Source organism: Anser anser (assembly GCF_964211835.1).
Source record: "Anser anser genome assembly, chromosome: 5".
In the NCBI taxonomy this organism is placed as follows: Eukaryota; Metazoa; Chordata; class Aves; order Anseriformes; family Anatidae; genus Anser; species Anser anser.
In genome coordinates, this window is record NC_139725.1 from 59,571,365 (window position 1) to 59,594,911 (window position 23,547).

Consider the following 23,547-nt stretch of genomic DNA (forward strand, 5'->3'; position numbering starts at 1 on the left):
ACTTAGCAAAAAATTAGAATTGATGAGTCCTTAAAAAGAAACAGTGTTCCACTTTCATAGCTTATTCATCCTAAAGAAAAATCAATATTTCATATCTGACATATTTTTTCAAAAGTATTTTAATGCTGCATTCATATAGGTATTTAGCACAGCAATCATTTCTTTGTATTGCCTAAAAAATAAAATGAGTAGATATTGCAACCACCACTAATACTTCTGTTAAAATGCTTTAGATGCAGTTTTAATACCACCTTACAAACCTATGAGAGTTCTGCTACCTAACATTAATGAGATGGGTAAAACACTGTAGGTCTCAGCATTATTGGAGCATGGTACGAAATTCAGCCTAGGCTACTTGCATCAGCACTATTAATTTAAGGATCATATTTGTTCTGCTACCTATTAACAGAACCCCTCAACTATACTTACATTTTTATGTTATCTTTTTCTGTTGACAAATTTTTCATCGAGGACTGAGCAGCAGAAAGGTTTTTCTGGTACTCGTTAACTAAAGAGTACTGTTGTTGCTTTACTGCCTTAACAGCATCTAGTTCTTGAAGCAGCCTGTCCCAGCAGGGCACCAGAGGCTCTGGGGTTTGCAGCTCTGCACTGTTCGATCCTGTTGCATTGGGACATGCTTCTTGACTCAGACACAAAGATTTTGCTTTCCACGTTTCCAGTTCAGTCTGTAAATTCTACAATCAAGCCCACCATGGAAATAGGATTAAAATAGGATTTTAACCACTTTCAGCACAAAATACAGTTAGATACTGATACATCCACATACATATGCTTGCTTGGTCACATGTAAAGAGCACACATGCTTGTGCATGTTACAGAGGCACATATACAATCATAAGTGCACTATAATCACTAGTACAGTCTAAAAGAGCAGTACAAAAGATGGCATTCACATAGACATATCTGCATTAAGGCAGTGTTTGTAGATTACCTGTTATGCAAATTGTCTAACACAGAGTCAAACCTCAGTCAAGATAATATACAACAATTTTGTGTTGTCTGAGTGAATCACACTTCTGTGAGTGTATCACTACGCTAACAATGAGGAATGGCTTTGCAATTTCCATACCTCCAGCTCTTTCAGTTGTTCATTTATGAGCACGATATCCAGTTCAGCCACTTCATTTTTCAGCTCATTGACCTTTTGTTCCTCCTCAAAATACTCTGTGTTTACTTGCACTCCGGGAAGTAGTTCCTTTTGGACAACCACTGCTGCACCTTCTTTCTGCAATGCAAAATAGTATTTTTATTCCTGAAGAATTTCTAAAACAGTAAGTTTTCTGACTGCAACACTTTGCCTCGTGTTTAAACCATGATTAAATCCTGCTGTTGCTTCCCCCACAGCCTCTGTGGATCACCCAGGACCCACAGGCTGGGCCCTCCATCACTACCCCAGAGTCATTCTGGCCTGCCAGCACTGTTCAGACAGTTGGGAAATCTCTGTTCATCACTGGGAGTTTGAAACTCTGACATCCCCACCTTTAAGTAACATCCTTCCTGTAGCCACCTCTGTTACTGATAACTCAAATTCACAGGTCTATCTTGTCTTGTCCCCCTCTGCCTCACACGTTCACGGGCATTTAATCTCTCCTCAAACCCTGGTCAGCACCTGCATCAATATACTGCTGTGCCCCTCACTGGGACCATATATTTTACTTTTCTTCACGGGGCAACTCATGCATGAAGAAGCTTGGTTGGGACACAGAACCATTCCTGTGCCTGCTGTGAGTTCTATTTAGAATTAGAGGTAAGATGAGAGGCATTAGGGAGCCGTCTCTCAAATGGAGTGAGAAGAAAGGGAAATGGGGCTCCAGAGCCATTCCCTGGCATTGCTATCAAGTCCCACAATGACAGAAGGACAAGCCACTGGGGGTATAGCCAAGTTTAACAGCCCATCAGCTGAGCTCAGGTTGCTGCCTAAGTGGATGCTCTTGGCTAGCCCCAGTTCAGATGCAAAACATAATCCTTTAAATCACCTTCAGCTATTGTAGAAAACAATATAAATAAAATTTCAAAGACTCATCTGGATCACACAGCAATACCTTAAAAATCTTTCTGTATGCCCATTCCCCAGTAACTGTCTATGGTGTAAACTGTGATCTGTTCCAGGTATAGACTTCATGTGAGTGAATGCATACAAACAGAGATATGACTACAGTGTCAGCTTCTTCATGGTACCGACATATAAAATGAGCAAGAATAAATACTTCTGTATTGATGCTTTAAATCTTGTTTTACCAGGAAGCAGCCAGCTGTCCCTGCTGCCATATCACTTCTTAGCTGTCACTGTCCTCTGTCTCTCTGCAGGTCATGAGTTATCCAGAATGTACCTGCTTCCAGGTGTGGGAAACACACAGCACATTGCAGACATTACCCAAACAGAATAATTCTAATTATTTGAATTCTTCTGGTTACTTTCAGTCAAAACTGAAGGGGTTCACTCATGAAATAGTCAAACAACTTTTCCATTTCTCTGTGTACACATTTGTAATAGTTGTATCAATTCAAATGTAAGATTTCATCTTAAGAGACTTTGAAGTGCCATAGAATCGAAGCAGAAAAACTCAGCTAGCTATTACAGAGTGAGGAAAAAATCCACTTTACCAGACCAAAGTATAAACACATCAAAACACATAAAAAAGTAAGTGTCCTGACACTCAGGAAAAAAGATGTCCTGCAGGTACAAACTCAGGGCTCCTCTGCTGACTTTTCACAGTGCAGGCCTGCAGGAACCTGTCAATACTGCCGTATATGCCAAACATGACTTTGGCTTCAGGCTAGGGTGTAGGCCACGGTATATATCCCTTTTTCTTATCCAGACATGCACACCTTCCTCAGGAAACCAGCAGAACCTACTTCCTCTCCCTTTGCAATGTCCAAAGGGACACAGAGGTAGATCAAAAACTGGCTGAATGGCCAGGCCCAGCAGGTGGTGGTTGGTGGTGCAAAAGCAAAATCTAGTTGGAGACCAGAAACGAGCAGAGTACCCCAGGGGTCAATACTGGGTCCAGTCCTGTTTAACATCTTCATTAAAAAGAGATCTGGACATACTGGAAACGTCTCTCCAATTGGAGGCAAAGATGATTAAGGGACTGGAGCACCTCTCCCATGAGGAGAGGCTGAGAGCTGTGACTTTTTAGACTACAAAAGGGGAGTCTTAGGGAGGATCTCATTAATGCCTATAAATACCTGAAGGGAGGATGCAGTGAAAATGGAGTGAGGCTCTTTTCAGTGGTGCCCAGTGGCAGGCCAAGAGGCAGTGGGCACAAATAGGAAAACAGGATGTTCCATCTAAACGTCAGGAAGCAGGTCTTTATTGTGCAGGTGACAGAGCACTGGAACAGGCTGCCCAGGGAGGTTGTGGAGCTGCCATGCTTTGAGATCTTCAAAAGCCATCTGGACATGGTCCTGGGCAACCCGCTCTAGGTGGCCCTACTTAAGAAGGGAAGTTGGACCAAATGATCTCTAGAGGTCCCTTCCAACCTCAACCATTCTATGATTCTGAATACAAACACTGCCATCCTCCCACAGATCACTTTGAGAAGTGCAAATCAGTCAATTTGTTGGGATTTCCAGTGACAGCAGAAGTGTGAGTCCTAGGTAAGACCTGCCAATGAACAGGTCTGCTACAAACCTGCCTATACATTTAACTATGAAGATTAGAACTGATTTCACCTTGAATTTAGGGATGTAGTCACCAAAGATCAGCAATCACAGAGCAGAGAGAATTCTCAGAAACGCCACTGGTGATGGAACAACTTTACTCTTAAAGGAGAATAGATTTAGTAATGTCATTTAGTAAAATACCTTATTATTCATGCAGCTTCAGGTAACTATTCTTTATTTTATTTAATTTATTTTCTTATGTTGGATCACCCTTGAATTTCAATTTCCTGATTTCCCTTATGATGGCAAAGTCTATCACAGCTAACTACAGTAACATGGAAAGTTGTACTAATTAACGATTTAGAGAGAAACACTAGATATCATTAAATAAAGTCTGATTATGATGATTCTGAAAACCAATATTGTCCTTTTGAACAGAACCACTGAAAAAAAATGTATGGCGAGCACTTCAAAGAAAGTTCAAAACTACTGCGGACATAAAGCAGAACTCTATACAATAGGCTTGATTTTGATGTGACAGTAATTGCCTCTTCATTTATAACAGAACTTCAGCTGAAGCCCACACTGTAACAAAAATTCAGTGTCACTGACAAACGCAACTTGAAATACCAGAACATGGTTTACCTCACGTGCAGAAACTGGAGAGTTAGGTTCCAGACCCTCATTCCCAGTTGCTACAGATTTCAGGACTTCATTCTTCTGGCACAGACTTTGTTGAACCTTCTCCATGTCTTCTCTTTCGGATTGATTCTTGACATCATTAAGTTTCTCATTTTGCTGTAAAAAAAAAAAAAAAAAAAAAAAAAGAAACAAGTAACCAAAAAGCCCTAATCAAACGTGCTGAGTAGTAATTACAGTGCTTGACATGGCAAAGTTACAAAGCCCACGATTATAGATAAATAACGAAAACCATAATTATATCACAAACTTATTGTGGGCAAGGTTATGGCAAAGGAAACCATTTAGAAGAAGTAGTGCTATAATTTTGTTATAAGTTTTAGTAAAAATTGCAGATTGCAAGTGTTCTTCCTCTGACCTACACTGTTCACGCTTCATTATTCTAAGCATGGACTTTGAACTGTGTACCCCTGGATGCAGTCTTGAATGCATTTTTAAAAGGTTTAGCTTCCTCCTGAGGCTTCAATCTTGTACTTGCACTGTAGACAGAGTGCCTGTGGTTCGGCACCCAGCCAACTACCAGGCAGCATATTCATAGCCAAAATAAGGAATGGCAAATACTTACAGCAAGTCCATGATTGAGAGCACAGAACTAGTGACTTGTTCGTGCTGCAGGGATACCTGAGCTATTGGCTGCAAGTCAGATAAGATACGTACTGAAAGTAGTCCACTCATAACCCAGAATGAGATACTTTACCCTGATTCTCAGCAAGTTCATGAGTGCACACTGTGTTCTGTCTTGTCATGACTATGCTGTCTTCAATATCTCAGGGAGTTTGCTAAAACTAAATGTCTGAGAAGAGTCTGGCTCTGTCTTCTCTGTAACAACCCTTCAGAGAGATTATGATGGCAACTAGACCCCCAGATTAGCCTTGTATCTCCAGCAAGAACTCCCATACATCATGGCTCCAGCCCTTAACCACTGCTCCAGTTTGTCAAAATTGCACTTTTATCAGGGTGCATAAAACAGGACACAGCATTTCAGATGCAACCTCATACATGCAAAGTAAATATATAAGTAAGATATCTAAATAAATGAAAAAGATTCAAGGAAAATAACAGAATTCAAGCAAAATTGTTAAAAGGCATCACAAAATGCCCGGGTGATTTGGAATGCAATGTCCTCAGAAAACCACTTTGTGGCAGCCCACAGTAATGAAAAAAAAATCCTCCCTACACATTTTAAAGGTACATGAAAGGATTCAGACAGTTAATGCATACTAACTGTGTGTATACCACACATCAGGCAAAAATACCTCAGTGTAACTTGAGTATGTTTGTATAACTTTTATTATTAATTTATTGGTAGAATCATCACCATTACAACTAAGCTGTACACATATATCCTCAAATTCAATCACTCACTGTCATTTCATGTCCACTTACTTCCACTGGACATGTTTCCTTTCTTGTTTCATCGCTATCAATTCCAACACCATCCTGATGTCTTTCTAGTTCTGCTTCACCACCCGGAACCGCACTGTCCAGAAGGTCTTCTTGGACTCTGTCACGTTTGTCCATACTTGGGCTCTCTTTATCACCCTCCTCCTAGTTTGAAAAGTACAAAATGTTCACAACTAGTAAAAATCACAGTCCAAAATCTATGCTTATCAAAGAACAACGTACTCCACAAGCCTTTTACTTGTTCTTCAGTCTAGGTTAATGAATGGAGGTATCCCAAACCCACAGTCTCCTTGGGACAACCTGCTCAGATTTGTTTGCCAGATCAGGACCTTAAATCACTACAAAACAGTTTCAGGAGAAACCAAACAGGAGTTAAGTGTCCACGTGATTTTTAACACTGTCATAGTAGTTTCTCCTTAGACACATTTGGCAACCCTAAATATTAATCTTGCTCCTTCTCCAGAAATCTCTGTACAGGTGGATTCCACTCTGATATTTTGATGGTCATCTCTGCATGCAATTGCTGTTGCTGGATGATTATATCAATGAGGGAGTTCTCCAAACCATCCCTTCAACTTTGCACGTGTGAAGTTATTTATGGTGTAAATGGCCTGAGATGCCCTTAACATCACCAGTTCCAGGTTAGTGATCTCAATCACTCATTGCATATGTTGTGCCTGCCTACAAATTTTGAGGAATTAAATGGGTGTTTCTCTTCAACAGACACACATATATATACACTGACATGAATTAAAATATATTTGTCAGGCACCTGAGCAGTTTGCCCAAATTCGTCCTTTCCTTGATGGATACCCTGTAATGGACTGTTTGACAATACACTGCTTTCCTCCAAAAGTGGATCATTTTTCGTTTCTTTCTCTGACACATTCCCATTTACATCTTGACCCTAAGAGAAATAAAATAACATAAAACCTACTTGTGTGACTGTAAATATATTTTAATATCAAACCTCTAAATGGCAAAAAATTGAATATATGAAAACAAACAGGAAAAATATTGTTTTGCAGTCCTAAATATAAGTCTTACTGGTTTAAAAGAAGCTCTCAAAGTTCTGAAACTACTGCAAAAGAAAGGACTATGTTTTTTTTTGACAGAGGCCTATCTGTAACTTTCTTATCTACACACCTATTCCCTCCAAAGGACACCTGCTCTAATTACATTACTTGAGAACGTTAATAAACAATTTGTGCTTAAATTGAAAGTTGCAGTTTCCAATAGACTTATTAGAACAAGCTTAGGGAGTTCTTCTCCACACCTTTGAATTATACACATATACTTACAGAAGGCTTAATTTCAATGAAGTTAAAAAAGCAATGTAGGATGCAATATACAAAAGGCATTTGAGAGACAGATGTCTCTTTAACAAGTCTTCTACTGTCATTACTGTCAGAACTATACTCACATTATGCATTTCCAAACACTCCTTAAACTCTACTGTTGTGAAGCTCTCTTCTGTAGCAACAGGAGTATCAGAAGTGACCTGAATCTCTCTCTCTAGCATTGTATCTGTCTTATCCTCCATCTGTATTTCATCAGCAAGCTCATCTTTTAACTCAAGGGCTTCACTGAAAATATTTTCTTCCTTTTGCTTGACATTTTCAAGTCTTTCTTCCAGACTCCTATGTTCACTCTGAAGTGTTTCAATCTCATCCTTAATAAACTTCTGTCCTGGTGAAGAAGTGCTTTGTTTAACAGTTTCTGCTAAAACCAAAATCTTCTTTAACGTGTCTTCAAATCGACTAAGAGGTGCTTGTTGTTCCTTTAAACAGGAAGAAAACATTTTATTGAAACATGTCTTTACTCAATATACTTAATGCTAAGATCTAAAGTCAATCACGAAAATCATAAATATTTGCTGTGAACAACAAACTGTGCTGAGAAGTACATGAAGACCTATTTGCTGCAGAAAGTCAAATACTAACAGAGAGCACCTGAAGCTATATGCATTAAGACAACGATAATCAGGTAGCATTCTGTGAGGTGCACAGTGATCTTCCCAAGTTTGAAAAAGATAATTGCTTAATCGCTTCCTCTCCTATTTCCTATTACTCTTTTTTTTTTTTTTTTTTTTAATTTGCTAGAAGTATAGCAAATTCTGGAGGAAGGGAAATTGCAGCAATCCATATCTGAGTTACAGTTTCAGCTTTCAGTAGCTCCCTATACTCACAGGTATAAGATTGTTCTCAGTTCTCCCAAACTGCAGGAAAATGCCTACCTATGCATTAAGGACACTTCTAAAAATTTGATAAAGTCTGTATGCTTGAGGTGAGGACACTTCTACCTTCAGTTCAATTAACAGCAAAGGTCCACTAAGTTCATTAAGAGTGGTTTCAGGCCTACAATTATCTTTATAAAAGGAACACAACATATACTTTATATAAGTGTTTCTTAGTTCTTCACTTTGACACAAGTAGCTCTTCTCTTATATATCTGATTATTTCTACAAGCCCCCAGGGCACAGACCCGGTTTCTCCATAATGCAAAACCTGCAACATACCTGTGATTTCAACTGCTTTTGCTCAGAGGATGGTTGTTCCATTGCTGGACTTCCACAACCAGCAAGCTTTTCAGAGAGAGTTTTTAGCTCAGTGCTCAAGCCTGTCACCATATCCTGAAACTGCTGGTGCTCTTGAACATGTCTTTCCAATGTCTGCACTGTGGTCTAGAAACCAAGGAGTAAAAGGGATTAGTCCACTGTTAACTCACACAAATATAACTTATCCACAGACTGACAGATCTTTTCCAGGACATCATCAGCGCAAAACACTTGCTTGTTTCCCATAAAGTATCCAGTTAACCACAGCTGCACAGATGTCTTCCCTTCTTCCCAGCATACCATGGACTTCACCATGAACAAAATCCTCATTTGTAGCAAGAAACAGAGGAGTTCACATTCTGTAAGAATATATTTGTAAAAGGGACGTTTCCCATCCGAAATGGTTGAAAAATTAGATGCAGAATACCACAATGGGTGCAAAGGCAGTTTACTGGTACTAAACTGGGTGGAACCAATAAAAAACAACATGCAAGAAAAGTAATTCATCCTTCCAAAAGGAAAAAAAAAAATCCTGTGGCTTGGAGAACATAGGAACAAATGCTTCATATTAAAGCTATCTAAATCTGTTTATACAGTTGCAAATTTTTATTCTTCACACTTACCTCGCTCTAAACATTTAGTCTTCTGCAAAGCACATGGCAGTGAGAAATATGAACTTCTGGTGCTTTTTTTCACATGGTAGGGGGGAGAGAGAGATAGAGGAATTCCCATCCCTTTTACAAAGGAACTTTCACCACTCCTAGTTTTACCCATAAACTTGCCAGTTGAATGAGACTACAGGCAAACAGTGAGAACTGCAATCAAACAGACATTTTGCACGAACATTCTCATAAGAAAAGAGAGTGAGGTTCCAACCTGTAGCTGGCTGAGCAGATTTTCATGTTGGTGTTTTAATTCCAACCACGATTCCTCTGTGAAGTAGGGATTCTCAGTGCAACCCTGTAGGTGATCCTGGCTTTCCAATTCATTAAACTGGGAAGTTAATTCTTCTGCTTTCTGCAGGAGATGGGCATAGCTTGTCAACTGAGCTTGCTTCTCCTGCAAACCAGGCTGAAGGGCAAAACCCATCTCTTGTTGCTCTTTCTTCAGTTCATTCAGAGCCAGTCTCAGACTTTCTTTGCTTTGCTCATATTGCTCCCTGGTGAGCTGAAGTTGCTCTTGAGGGCTAAGAAAAAATATTGGTTTTAATAGTATTAAAAAATGTTGCATTCGTTACCTAAAAAAATGTCAAATTGTGAGCAAGTCAACAATTAGAACAAACACCAGCATGCTGAATACTTTTCTTTCGGTTTTAAATTAATGACCTGCTTTAGACTGGAATTTTCAAGGGGATGAAAATGAAAGACACTTAAGTTAGTTCTGCTGAACTGAACTTAAATGCAGGACAAGTGACTAACTCTCTCAGATACACCTTAAATCTCAACCTATAAACCTATAGTTTCTAGCATCTGAGATGTGATGCTAATGCATCAGAATGCTAATGTTTCAGAAATACAGTATGACTACAAATCTATTTCCCTGAAAAACTTCTTAAGACAGCCTCTGAAAGGGAATGTTCTGGAGTGAAACATTGATTTGGTATAAATGGGGGTGATGGGGGAGTGCTGGCGAGAGCCTTTCAAATATACAGAGAACAAAACCAGCATATGCAATATGGGTTGTGTTATCACAGTCCAGTGCCTGCTTCACTGATCTTGACATTAGATTTTGATTTGTTTGCTTTATAAACATGCCCGCTGATTCACTGAAGGTGAACAGGTTGCGTTTGTCCACAGGAAATATGCAACTATAATTAGTGAGACTAAAGGCCATTAAATAACATTTGTACGTTCACATTCAGTGATGAAGTTCCAATACTTTCCAGATGGAACTTAAATGCCAACATTTGAAAATATGATCCCACACAAACAAATCCAAATAAATACAGTCTGGTTATAATTCTATGAAGTACAGCAGGGAAAAGAGGAGAAAAGTAAAGCTTAAATCTCCTCAAGATTTGTATTTTTGGCAAATGACAAATAAAACATAGCCTCACACGTTAAGCACTCTTGCCATAAGCTCCCTATTCCAGCTTCACACTGCTGGATGCATCAGGTGTGGTGTATCACATCTGCTATTCACAGGTCTAATGCTGCAAGGTCCTGAGCATCTCTTCAGATGTGCTGAGCACCTCATTTCCTGTCTTCAACATGCTGTGAAGAGGGTGTTCTGCGTTCTGTTATGTTGGATCCAATGTAGCCAGTGCTCTTTCTTTCTGAACACCGCTTGTACTGCTTGCGTTGAGTGCTCAGTAATAAAAGAAGGCAACTGAATATTCTCTGAAGTACTTATTTTTAATAATTCCTTCACTGGTCATTTTAAAAAAGTATACAGTAGGCCTACTCTAGCTTTCATTGATCCCAACAGCAAACTTCCCTGTGATTTTACTCAACTATGGTAACATTCAAGGACATTACAGCAGACAAACATCTTGAAACTGTCCTCATTTGCACAGTGAGAACTTTAGTTTATGTTTTCACCACACACCTGGAATCATCTGACATGTTTTAAATAATCAATTTGGCTACCAGACACAGTCATGACAATGCCACAGACACTAAAGTGCCTTTTCTGACCAACCTATGAACAGACCTTGACAGAGAGTAATTTGTGCCAGTGCCTCACCACCCTCACAGTAAAGAATTTCTTCCTTAAAAAACACGACAAAATTAATATGGAAAAAGCAGTTAGTTGCTTGCCTTCTCTAAGCCTAAATGCAATGGTTAATAGATGCATTTTAAATTTCCAAAGTACTCCCCTGAAAATAACTGCATAATATGAGAGGTCTGTACTTATCTTAATTAAAGAGAACAAAGCTGTGCACTCCATGGTGGCCTGACATATACAATTAGTGCCTGAGTTCAATTAGTTTCCAACCGCTATAACTGTCTTATCAGAGCTCATGACAGGACTGTCAGGGGTTTTTATTAGTATCTTGCATGACTGATGCATTTACACCACCTTGTAAGAGCCTGTTGTTCCTTTAGTATTCATTTCAGGTATAAGGTTACTTATACATAGAACGCTTGAAATTCACTGGTTCAGAAATCAACCAATTCTCAGTGGCTGAAAATTAATACCAGAGTTTTCAACGAAGGATCCACAAATGTGATGCTCAAAGCAGAGTTTATTTCATAACTTGAAGTTTACCATTGGCTTAAATTTTGTAAAGAGGCTTTTTCAAGTTAGAAATGTGAATGTGAAAGAGAACTTAAAAATAGCATTAACAAGTGTTTTAGCTCTGTAGCTATCTTCAGGAAATTAAAAAAAAAAAAAAAACGGAGGGCCACCACAGCAGTTAAATCAGTGCACCCTTGCTGCACAGTCTAAGAAAAACAAGAAGCACATACTTTCTTTCTTTTTTTAAAAAAAAAAAAAACAAGACTGGCGGAACTGCTTCAGTATCAAAAGGGAATCTGAGCCAAGCTGGGCAGACCTCATCAGCTGTCCTGCTACTCCCCTTACACATCTTGGCTAAACCTCATAAGACCGTTCCATCTGAACTGCAACCTGCTCCTCTAGAATACTAAAGCGCAAGTACTTTTGTAGGTGTCTTGTTCTGTCCCCAAAGAACAGAAATTCAACGCAACTGGTGCAGGAAGAAGAGAAGAAAATCAATATAGCAATGTGATCCATGCCACCCCTCGCCAAATTCCACATTACCTTCTATATTCAGTGGCTAACTGACAGGTGCTTTCCCACTGGTTCTTGAGCTCAGATATAGTCTGCTGAACCTCTGGCTTCTTAATTTTCTCGTTTCTCATTAACATTTCTCCTAGAGCTACCATGCTCTGTATTTTGACATCTCCTGCATTTTTGAGAGCTGTGATTTCCTGTATTAGACAAGAAGCAGAAGCAGTAACAGTACAAATAAAACTATTTTTGGTTACAGAATAAAAGGTATTACCAATGAAATCTTTCATTCTTTGTACACCGCTGTTCAAGAAAAAAGATTCCTCCTTCCAACATATCACATAGCCAATATATAAACAGATAGATCATCTAATTTTAGAAACTTTGGGATAATGAAGCTGAGATTTAATAATTATTTTCCACTCGATAAGACAAAAGCACTATCGGGCTAACACAATAGAAGAATAGTTCCAAATCTTAAGAAAATATATTTGTCACAATATTACCCCTTCCACAGAAAGAAACATGTAAATCAGAGCAGCCTCATTTCTGGCTACGCTGTTAGGAAACCTCCTAACTCATTGGAGGGAGGAGACAGCAGAGAGGATGTAGGGGCCTGAGAGACGCACCCAGACAGTGGAGGAGCCCAGCCCTAGAGCACTGCAACACACTCAAGAATCCACACATTCTGTGGAGGCTCTCCAGGTGCCCCATCTATACTACTGACCTCCCCCTCCACCTCTGGAGTAGTTTGTGCTGGTAAAATGCATGGCCACAAGCACCCTTCCCTGGGCTATGAGTTCAGTATTGCTCCACCCAGAGGTGCAGCAGAAAATCTCCTCATATGTGCTTAATTAACTACGCAAAACAAGCAAACAAACAAACAAACAACAACAAAAAACAACAATCAAACATTTACCCCAGACACACACCGAACAAGCCACAAAACCACAAGCAATCGCAGTATCCTTCATAACATACAGACTCATCAAGCATTAGTCTGATAATGAGCGAGCTGTGAAGTGCAATAGGAATATATTTAACACAATACCTTTATCTGATTACTTCTTTCGTCTGGTGGCAACTCACTTTCCTGTGATCTCAGGCTATTAACGGCCTTCTCAAGCCTTTTGATCCAGCTAGACATATCCTGGGCAAGCTCTTCAAAATTTTGTCCTTCCACTGGAAGTCCCTGAGAATTCCCTGCCATTTCACTTACACTGGTCACTAGTGTATGATATCTACTGATCAGACCACTGGTTTCTGAAATGGTTCCATCTCCTGTCAGCCCAGCCTCCCTCAAGGAATTTGCTAGCTGAGCCAAGGAGTCAAATTCTTCTCTGAAAAACACAACAAATGAACAAACATCTACTTCTTGTAACAACATCGAACAATCTTCTTTAGGTAGAGCCCGAAGACAACGGTACCTTTGCATTAACAATGTTTTATACAAGTCTTCAAGTTTTGTCTCATCTTTTTCGATCTCTTGTAGTTTTTCCTCCTGAGTGATGAGCCATTCTTCTAAGACAGTGCTGCTTTCTTCAAGGCTAAAGAGAGAATAAACACAAGTGCAGCTCAAAATGAGAGGCATTGCATGAGTAAAACCTGCTGACAACAGTATTTTGCTGAAAAAGTAACCTAAATATGAAGCACATGATCAGACTTCTTAAAACTTAGCTTATGGATAGTTTTAAGTATCCTGATTCATGTCATTGAAACACATAAACACGTGCTCCTAGGAAACACATAAGCATATGATCCTACGTAATACTGATTCTACTGTGAAGAGAAATGACACTTGACACATACAACAAAACACTCACTGACCTTTATTAAAATATCACCTTTAATAAAAAGCAGGGTTGTTTGCTGTTCACTATGGCTGTTTAATAATGAATCATTTTATATCATTTGTGATTAAAATGCCAGAATTGACATTAGTTCCGTACCTACTGAGCTGCTGGAGAGATGCACCAACTTCCTTTTCCTGTTTCTGACATTTGGATATCAATCTCTGTAGTTCTGCTTCTTGATCTCTCACACGGCTGTTAAGCTGGTTAATGCTCGCTTTGGGCAAGTAATGCTTCACTTTATTCAATAAAGTCTTAACCTCTTGGATATCTCTGTCTTTGCCTTCGGAAGTTAAGAAGTGCTGAATAAGAGCACAAACACAACATGCATTTGTGAAATTTGATGCTGTGTAACAGAACAACACTGTCAGAATGGCCGAGCGGTCTAAGGCGCTGCGTTCAGGTCGCAGTCTCCTCTGGAGGCGTGGGTTCAAATCCCACTTCTGACAAGCAGCTATTTTGTCACTCAGAGGGTTGTGAGGCACTGGAAGAGGCTGCCCAGAGAACCTGTGAATGCCCCATCCCTGGAGGCATTCAAGGCCAGGTTGGATGGGGCTTTGGGCAACCTGATCTAGTGAAAGATGTCCTCCCTGCAGGGGTGTTGGACTAGGTGATTTTTAATGGTCCCCTCTGACCCAAACCATTCTATGACTCTATGATATTTAAGAGTTTTTGACCCATTATGTCCACCAACTTTTCTACAGCAATTCCAGTTTCTGGATATGAATGTATGTTAATTTATAGTTTGCTGATTATTCCACCTGCAAATGAAAAGTTGTTGTTTGCAAAATAAGGAGAAAGTAATGAAGACGATTTGATTTTTTTTTCTCTACAGCACAAAACCACAGAGAAACAGGCAAAAGCAGTGTTCAAATCTAGGACTGACATCGCTGTCTTCTGCTAAACTGTGATTACTTCTTGCAGATGCTGTGGCCCTTCTATCTCTAGTCTGTTGATTCTATTTGAGTTAAGAGTGAAAATCTGGCTACAACTAAGTGAATGCAAATTTTTCACATTTGAATCCAGTGGGGGGTCGGAATTTCATTTTAATCTCTACACATTTGACTTTCTGCATATTTGCACACTGAAGTATGTGGTCAGGGTCCATTTACTTTTACTAACTACCGTCCCATCTCTTACTTGCCCAAATATGCTCTGAACTTGAACACTGGTATTTAATTTTAACTCAGTTTTATTTTCATTCCACTTATTGTCCCAATGCTTTATGTTACATGAAATGCTCTTTCAGCCTCGAGTTACAAACTACAGTACGTGAATTCACTCCCAAGAACAGTCTTCTGTATAAAAAAGTAAAATTTCAAGAAGAACCAGCTTTAGAGATCAGAAAATTTTAATAGTTTACCTTTAGCCTCTGCTGTCTTTCTTCCAGCACCTGTTTTGTTTCTGAGGGTTCAAAGCAGTCCTTCAAAGACAGCTGAGTGCTGCTGAACCAGTCATTAAAATTCTTGCACTGACCTGGAAAAAGATGCATTCCAATTTTCATTAATTGTATTCTGTAAAAGAAAATCCCTATTTAACATGAACATTTCAGACAATTTGTAATTACATTTATTTATTTATTTCAGTAAATAAGGCCTGGAATAACGTATTACCAATTTTTCTCATTTCTACACACACACAAACACTATTCAAAAACCTATCTGAAGATGAGATTACCTTTGGGTCTACTTCTAAACTGGCACAATACTGTGGCTGCATAAAACAAAAAGGAATTAATAATGCTATTCATTCTCATATCTAAAATTATATAAAAATAATTGGAAAAAATGAAGAAGTTTGATTTTTTGTATTTTTTAAACTGTTTTTATATTAATTCCTGAATGATGTTTTATACTTCTTTTATCTGTTTTTAAAATGTAAAAATAAGAAACAAAATACTTTGGATTTAGATCAAGTGATTTGTTGGAAAAAAAAAGCCATTTTTATCCAAATCTCTACCTTGTTTTTTAGCAATAAATTTGTTTGTGATACTAAAACAAAAATCAATTAATTTCATGACAAAACTGATTAAGACGGTACCCAAACCTAGAAAGCTATATAAATGTGAAATGTGTTTGCTTACGATTCAAAACACCAATGAAATGGTCTTGAAACACATCTTTCTTCTTATTAAACAAATCAGTGACACATTTAAGCTGCTTATTTAATTCATCCACATCAGGACAATCTGTCTCTTCTTGGAGTAATGTCACATGGTGTTTTTGTTGTAGAATTTTCTGATGTATCTCCTAAAATTAAAAAAAAGACGTCTGTTAAAAGGAAAAATCTGAAGTGCAAGTAGAAGTTTCCTATACAGGGCTGCTTTAGTACCAATCAGGGTTTTCTCCTGCCTATATGTCAAAATGATTTCTTACAAGAATATTGACATTAAGAAAGCAATCAATAGGTAGAAATAAGCACTCAACTCTCCTTAATCAGTGTGCATACAACTCTATGCATATGTAATCACCCATTCATATATATTTTGACATCACACAGGATAGATGTGCGAAGGGCACAATAATACCTTATGTTCCAGTGAAGCTGGGAGAATTAATTAAAAAGTATTTCTTTCTTCCAGTACCTGTGATTTCACTTTCCCAAATATTAGCAGTCTGATACATTTGCTGCTCAATAGGACATTTAAATTTTGACAGCTGTGAACCTCCAAGCATAAAGCAGCTCCTTCTTCACCTCTCCCCTAGTGTACAGGATGGAAAGTTGGCTTAAATTGCCTACTGGGAGCTCTCCTTGCAGGCAGACTCAGGTGGCACAAAGACATCTGTATATTACCCAGTCTTGGCAGACACACAACCCAGTACCCCAGCATCTTGGGTGGTATACTGTTGTTGTGCCTACCACTAACCACTTTCAGTAGCTGCAAAGATTAATTAACCACATATGATAACATCCATTGAAAACACGCTTTTCTTCTGGCAGCTTTAGGAAATATTCAAGTGAAGCTCTTTACTTCAGTTATTCTAGAAGCTTACCAAATGTACAGACACTTATGAAGACATGCCCAGGGTAGAAATAATTAACAAAATTATAAAAGATGCTTAATTTATGGTACACTACCTCTAATTTAGTAAAGATCTCTAAGGTGTCAGAAGGAGATAATGCTTTTAAAAGCGATTCAGTCATTCCAATCTGTGTCTTGGCCAGATCGAGGTCACCTTTTAGCTCTGCTGTATTCACAGCGAGTTCACTGGTAGGCCGCTTCATTGACAAAAGGTCTTTTATTAACTCCATCTTTTGCACGACAGATGACCTGATAACCTTAAAATTGGAAATAAACAAATGTCAGAAATTATATTGGATTGATTTCCTATCATGCTGTAGAACTGCATGACAGACGTAAAAAGCAATGAAATGATCTGAAGTCCAGACACTTCAATCACAGTTTATCCCAGTTTTTTTCCTTCCCACTCCACAAACTGAAAGGTAATAATATTTAAGCCCTGCTTTTCTGAGGAAGAATGATCTGTTCATTTTCATTAGTGATGCATTTACTAACGCTGCTTTACTAACAAATTTATTTGTCAGTCTACTATAGTGTCTGCTCTCAGCTGGATAAAAACCTTTCATGCCCTTCAGCCACCAGGGGGAAGAGAGTTCAAGCTCCTCTCTACAACACGCCTTCCTGCAGAGATCCCACTGGGGCAAGTTCCCCACACTGACCCCAAAACCAGGGAAGGAGAGCAGAGAGGTGGGAACTTTGGCTCAGGACTAGTCACTAAGGAGCAACATAGCCTTAACCTTATCCTTAAGTCTTCTGCAGATTTGCATGAGACAGCAACTCAATGGGATTGTGGCCACATGCTGAAAAACCGCCCTAGGTGGCTGAGGGTGTCTGGTGCTCCCCAGAAGCATAGCATGCACACCATGGGGTTCCTGAGTCTGTTTCTAAGCTATTTTGATCACTTTAATCAATCAAACTCTCTGAATTCAATGGTTGCTGAGGATAAACACACAAATAGCCAAACCAGGTCAAGCTCAAGGTGCATCTGACAGACACCGGGAGCAGAAGCTTGCAGAACTGGGATAGGATCAAGCAAGGTAGGCTCATGTGGTCTCAAACAGTGGAGAAAGACTTTGGTTTGTGAAGTTAACACAAAAAGATTAAGATTTCCTTGTGATATCCCAAAGGAAAACATCATATTAAACACCACTCTGTGTAAATAGCTACATACTACCAAGCTACATTAAGCCACGTCCAGGTAAAGGTACAGTTTACAATAGATCAGCAGCACACTAAGTTGCTGGGATCCCCAAAGGGATGACAAAGTCCCTTTGTGCCTTGCTCTTTGTCGATAATGAAAGGCCAGACAGATATTGGCATCTTCAAGCAGGACTGCAAAACAGCTGGGTCAGGTCTGAGCCGTTATAAGGCACATGACAGAGGGAAGCCTTTGTGTTTAAAATGACAAGTTTGGTTCAAACAGCTTGAGAAAGACATCAAACGAAGTGCCAGTGCTAACAGCCAACAAAATATCTGCAATTATCTTTAGGTAGATTTAAGTCAAACAAAGAAATAATTGTGCAAAGATGATGCTAAAAGCAGGGCTTTAAGTCATGAGTACCAGCATCTTGACTGTAAAAGCTTCTTCCCACCTGTAGCTCCAGTGGAGGTTCATTACTGTTCAGAAGTTCTTCTATCTCGGCCACTGTGTTGTCAAATTTCTGGAGTTTCTGCTCTTGGACTCGTAAGCATGCCTAATAGTGAAAAAAACACATCTGTACCTATATTGCTTTCTCTCAAATTAAATTTCCATGCTTCTGTTGGCAAAAATATATTACTCCTTTTCTAATTCTTCATTTTGTCATATACAGCTCCCACAACCAGTCCATTTCCTGATTGTCATTCTAGCAATTTAGACAGACATTTTTGTCCTAGGGTCAGAAACATTCCAAGTTTCTCAGGCAAAAGCAGTAGTCAATGCATATCTAGCACAAATTTAACAATCTTAACTATTTTATTTCTACATTAACCCATGCAAAGTCGGAGGAAAATAATCTTTGTTTTGTATTTATTACTTCTTATTAAAAAGGTGTAACATATGTTAAAACATTCTCAGATATCATATACAAGTCAAGAATCGGCATCCTGATGATACACTTTGGTAGTGATGTGATAAAACACAACACTTCCTCTACATGCTTTTTAAAAGTAAATCCCTTTGTATATGAAGACCTCTACTCATCAGAATGGATTTTGGAACAAGCTGATAACATGACAGTAAAATACCAGCTTCAACTTATGAAAGAGGATACGTCAAAAACAGTCACGTTGTCTCAGATTCCCAAGTCAAGTTTCCAAATTTCCTCAGGACAAAATATTTCTTTGCAATCTCTACACAAGGAATCCTCAACACCCATTCACCCACTGCAGCCCTTAAAAGAGCTCCCATTTCCAGATTGGCAGCAGAGGAAAGCAGGACTTCTCTCATGTTATTTATACTGAAACTATCTCTAAATATACAGTCAAATAATTCATTACTCAGTTTTTTGTGATACTTTTCTTGTAAGCACATGCACCTGTGCTCTGCTGAGTGGTCACAAAGGACCCTGGGTTTCAACCCTATGTAATGTGATACATATTGCAGCAGTTGGGGTTGTAATTAACATTAACGTTATGTTTCAGGACCCAGATTAATGTTTCAGATTAATGAACCTAACCCTGACTCCCACTGGAAACTTTAATCACTTTACGAAAATACAAATACACTGAACTCAGTTTTCTCTCCCATTCCACTTTTACAGTAGCTCATGGGAAACAGTTTCTCTCTCCTTTACCCTTTCCCTCCCTCTCTTTTGTGAATTATTCCCTTGCATAAGAACAGCAAGATAACTCTGTTCCAGTCAAAACCGCAAGCCACAACACCTCAGCACAGCCACCTCCAAGACAGCCTTTCCTGAGCACCACTAGAAAGGGATGTCAGGGGCATGGTCACATCACTGTGGGCCTCAGCAGTTTCTAGGTAACAAAATGACTTTTAAGATACAGTCACCAGCTAGTGCATTTTTAGTGTAGCCCTCAGGGACCTGAACTACCCCAAGTCAACTCTAACAATACAGTGGTAAAGAAAATAATAATGTGATAAAATATCCACCTCTACACGGCTCGTATACTACTGTTTCGCTGGGAAGATCTATATAAAAAGAACACCTTGCCTTTCTATTGCTCTGCAAATTAAAACAAATGAACAAATAGGAGTGGCAGTAGTGCTGCAAATAAGCATAAGGAAAAACAGGGCATTTGTAGCATGTAAGCACTGAGAAAAAGCTGTCTGCATAATTTCAAGCTAGTGGATAGGGCATTTATTTATGTTTCAACCCCACTTAAGCTGGAAATTATTTCTGTTTAGTAGAGAATGGCTGTAACTACAACAGAGCAGTGCAGCTGTTTGATTATGGCCTTAGTCAGAAGTTAAAATATTCACCCCTGTATACGAGGTTCTTCAATGGCACAGAGCTAGTGCATGTATTTCTACACTCTACTTTACCCCTACTTGTACAGTTAATGCTGTAACCTGTGTGGAAGAGGCATGGGCAAGTCTTGCCCAGGCTCCACTGATGTCTGCCTGTGTGCAGCCCCTGGTGACCTGTAGCAGCCAGCCGCTACTATTAGGATCACATTAAGTTACACTGGGAAGCACACCAATACAAGGATCCCAGAAGCAAATAAGCCACATCTGCAAACTCTTCTTGAACTGTGTGCATTGCCCAGCCATTTCTGAGGCTCCACTATCTTCACTGACAGATAATTTCTAGCTAGAAAACTAATCATTAACCTATATACACTCTTTTCTTTCTTCTCTACGTACGAGGAAATATGTGCACCACTATATTTAGACTACAAGCTTTCCAGGCCTTCTCTTTGCTTTATGTTTGTACAGCACAAAGGGGTGAGGGCGCATTTGTAGCATAAAGCAGCATTTGTAGTGCTGCATTAATTTAAAATAATTTTGTATATCCACAGAGCCTGTATACACATATACACATCTCTATTTTTTAGTTTCCAAGACGTGTATCCCCTGCACATTATGCAATATCTTCAGTGAAACTGTCCAGGCAGATACAATTGCAAATGCTATGACTTCCTCAGCTTTTGCAGTGCTGATATTTCTTTGTGATGTGCATGCTTATAGTCAGAAGTCCGTACCACTATAACATGAGCTTAGGGTAAAGAATTTCCATTCAAATTACCTGTAACTGTGTAAGGTCCTCTTCAGTCAGACAACGGTCTTCGATGTTCTTAAGTTCTGCATTTGCCCAAGCGTCGATTGTGCCAGATAAATTAAGAAGTTTGTCCCACAGAGCCTGAGCTCTTCCCAAATTATCACAGTAGTTTTCAGTCTTTTCATTGATCTACCGAGAGATTTATATACAGAAAACGCACACAGATTTCAAAAATGTTAAGTTATATTCTAAAAACAAAAGCAGCGTAATATAATCTGAGCGAGATGAAACCACCCCCATAAACAACAAGTGCAGCAAGGGAAAAAATCTCATGTGTCTTCACGGCAAACTGGTCATGGAGAAGATATTTAAATCCCTGCTACACATGTCGCTAAACACACCAATCACAACGGCAGCTTGCCAGTTCTAAGGCAGGTTTAGGAAGGAGCCTTGATCATTAATGTTTATCTACTTTCAGTAAATACCATCTAATCTCAGTACTGATGCACCGCTTATATCAACTATGGCAAACATTTCTCACCAACAGCACCAGCATTGTAATTCTCTCAATTGTCTCCAAAGTCTAAATACACTGAAGTTATTATGGAAGCTTACAGATTCACGCAGAAAGCAAAATATTGCCTTTCTGCATCTCCCAGAATTACTTACTGTTAAGGGCGCCAATGATATAAACTACCTGACACATCAAAAGCATTACACCAATAGCCACTTGTAAACTTTGCTCTAGTAAACACTTGGATTTCTCTCTTAAGAATCTACCATATTGCACTTAATTTATTCCAAATATTACACATGAGTCAGAATCAATTACTATAATGCATAACAGATAAGACCACCCTGATAATTTGCTTTTTACGTACATCCAGCCATCTGTCCACAATAATGTTAGCCTCATTCTCAAATGGAGGCTCCTCAAAGCTTCTCATTTTATTGAGCTGGAATTGAAGGTTTTTGCAGATCTGATTTATTTTGTCTACATCTTCAGAGTGATCATGAAATTCCTCTTTTGCCTCTTCAATCTGTGAAAAAGACCAAGTGGATATTTACAAGCATGTTTACTTAAAACGGTTTCTTCAATAAAACATTGTGAAGTGATGTGCTATTCTTTTTAGTTTAGAGAAATAACAGCATTACACAAAATAATCATTTTAATGTAATATGATGAGACTAGGAATGTATCCTCTGCCATTATATCCCTGTCATGCTGATAGGAACAATTCCCTGTTAGAAATCTGTATTGTTCTGTTACTGGCTGAAAAACAGCTGAGTGGGAACTACGGACAATATACTTCTGACTACAAGATTCAAAACCACAGTTTGATTTAAAAATAATAATCACAAGACCCAAGGGGACTGTATATCCCCATACACAGTACCTCAGTTACAAAAACAAACAATGCACAATGTAATAAACTCTAAAAAAATATAACCTGGAGCTTTTGAGGTTTTGAACTACTTTTTTTTAAAAAAAAAAGCACTTAGATCCTACTTAAACATAGCCATTGTCAAATATGCTACTAACAGAAACAGAAATGTCCTTTTTTTCTATATTCTAGTTTAGCGCTAGACTGCTTCTTTGTGCTTGTTTGCAACGTCAGTGTTTACAAACATGGAAGCGTACTGGAAATGAAACACTGACCTCTAGCGTTAAGCAATTTGATACTAAAAGCTCCCATTTCCCAGAGCCGACAAGTGTCTTCTCATACAGACACTGTCAACCGCTGAGATAAGGTGAGGGATGGCAGTTACAAACCAGAACAAGGCAGACAATCTTCTGTTACTATTATATATAATTATAAATAACAAATCATCGGTACTCCAGGACAAGTCTGTGCTATGCAGCTGCTCTTGGAGACTGCAATTCTGAGAGCAGTAGTTGCAAAATTCAGGGTGGGGTGGAGGGCAAATGATGCACGTGGACACCCATCCCATTGCCTGAGTATTACATTTATGCTCCTTAAATTTAACCATCCATGCACCAGTTGAGAACAAATGTTCCTGAATAGTATGGTTGATGCTTCATCAGATAGCCTAAAAATGGCATCTGAACAACTTGTCGCACAACCCAGCCAGGGAAGGTGAGAACTGTGCAGTAAAATGGCCACAACGGAAATGCTGTTGTTCCCTAATCCATTAGCTGTGGACAACTACGTCCAGTGGTTGTATTCATGTGGCTAAGAAGAATGTAGCTAGCAGTCAACTTTTTGTCTGACCAAGAGGTAACTTTTGAAAACGGGGGAGTGTTCAGCAGTACTTGCTCGTTCAGTCTCATCACCTAATGTATAAGCTACTGTAAATGTTTAACTGCTATCAAAGACAGCATGGAGTAGATGTAGTTTAGCGAGGCCAAACCTCTTATCCAGAAGGTCTGTCTTTTAGGTAGGATTTTAGCAGAGGAGAGGAGGGAAATATGTTACTATGGCTTCTAACTGCAGCACAGTTTGGTCAGCAGTCACAGTAACATCAGAGATTCATGTTGCAAACAGAGCCAGCTCAAGGAAGTACTGTATTGTC

General features: G+C 39.0%; 1 protein-coding gene across 6 annotated transcripts in view; it reads right to left on the reverse strand.

Annotated features, from left to right (window-relative positions):
• SYNE2 (spectrin repeat containing nuclear envelope protein 2) overlaps nt 1-23,547 on the reverse strand; it is a 187,609-nt gene that overhangs the window by 106,631 nt on the left and 57,431 nt on the right. For 4 of the 6 annotated variants that reach the window (XR_014585355.1, XM_083839114.1, XM_083839112.1 and 1 more), the window contains exons 32-49: nt 21,894-22,052; nt 21,040-21,201; nt 18,445-18,546; nt 16,909-17,109; nt 15,914-16,079; nt 15,194-15,306; nt 13,930-14,132; nt 13,408-13,527; nt 13,032-13,320; nt 12,011-12,180; nt 9,164-9,473; nt 8,249-8,413; nt 7,154-7,510; nt 6,503-6,637; nt 5,713-5,874; nt 4,273-4,425; nt 1,091-1,246; nt 430-695 (exon numbers count right to left, since the gene is read on the reverse strand). Coding sequence is in view for 5 of the 6 variants with exons in the window: in XM_083839114.1 (XP_083695240.1) it covers nt 430-695; nt 1,091-1,246; nt 4,273-4,425; nt 5,713-5,874; nt 6,503-6,637; nt 7,154-7,510; nt 8,249-8,413; nt 9,164-9,473; nt 12,011-12,180; nt 13,032-13,320; nt 13,408-13,527; nt 13,930-14,132; nt 15,194-15,306; nt 15,914-16,079; nt 16,909-17,109; nt 18,445-18,546; nt 21,040-21,201; nt 21,894-22,052 (3,389 nt within the window). In the remaining variant the exon portion in view is untranslated. The remainder of the gene's footprint in view (nt 1-429; nt 696-1,090; nt 1,247-4,272; nt 4,426-5,712; nt 5,875-6,502; nt 6,638-7,153; nt 7,511-8,248; nt 8,414-9,163; nt 9,474-12,010; nt 12,181-13,031; nt 13,321-13,407; nt 13,528-13,929; nt 14,133-15,193; nt 15,307-15,913; nt 16,080-16,908; nt 17,110-18,444; nt 18,547-21,039; nt 21,202-21,893; nt 22,053-23,547) is intronic. The other 2 variants (XM_083839115.1, XM_083839116.1) reach the window with 1 other exon arrangement.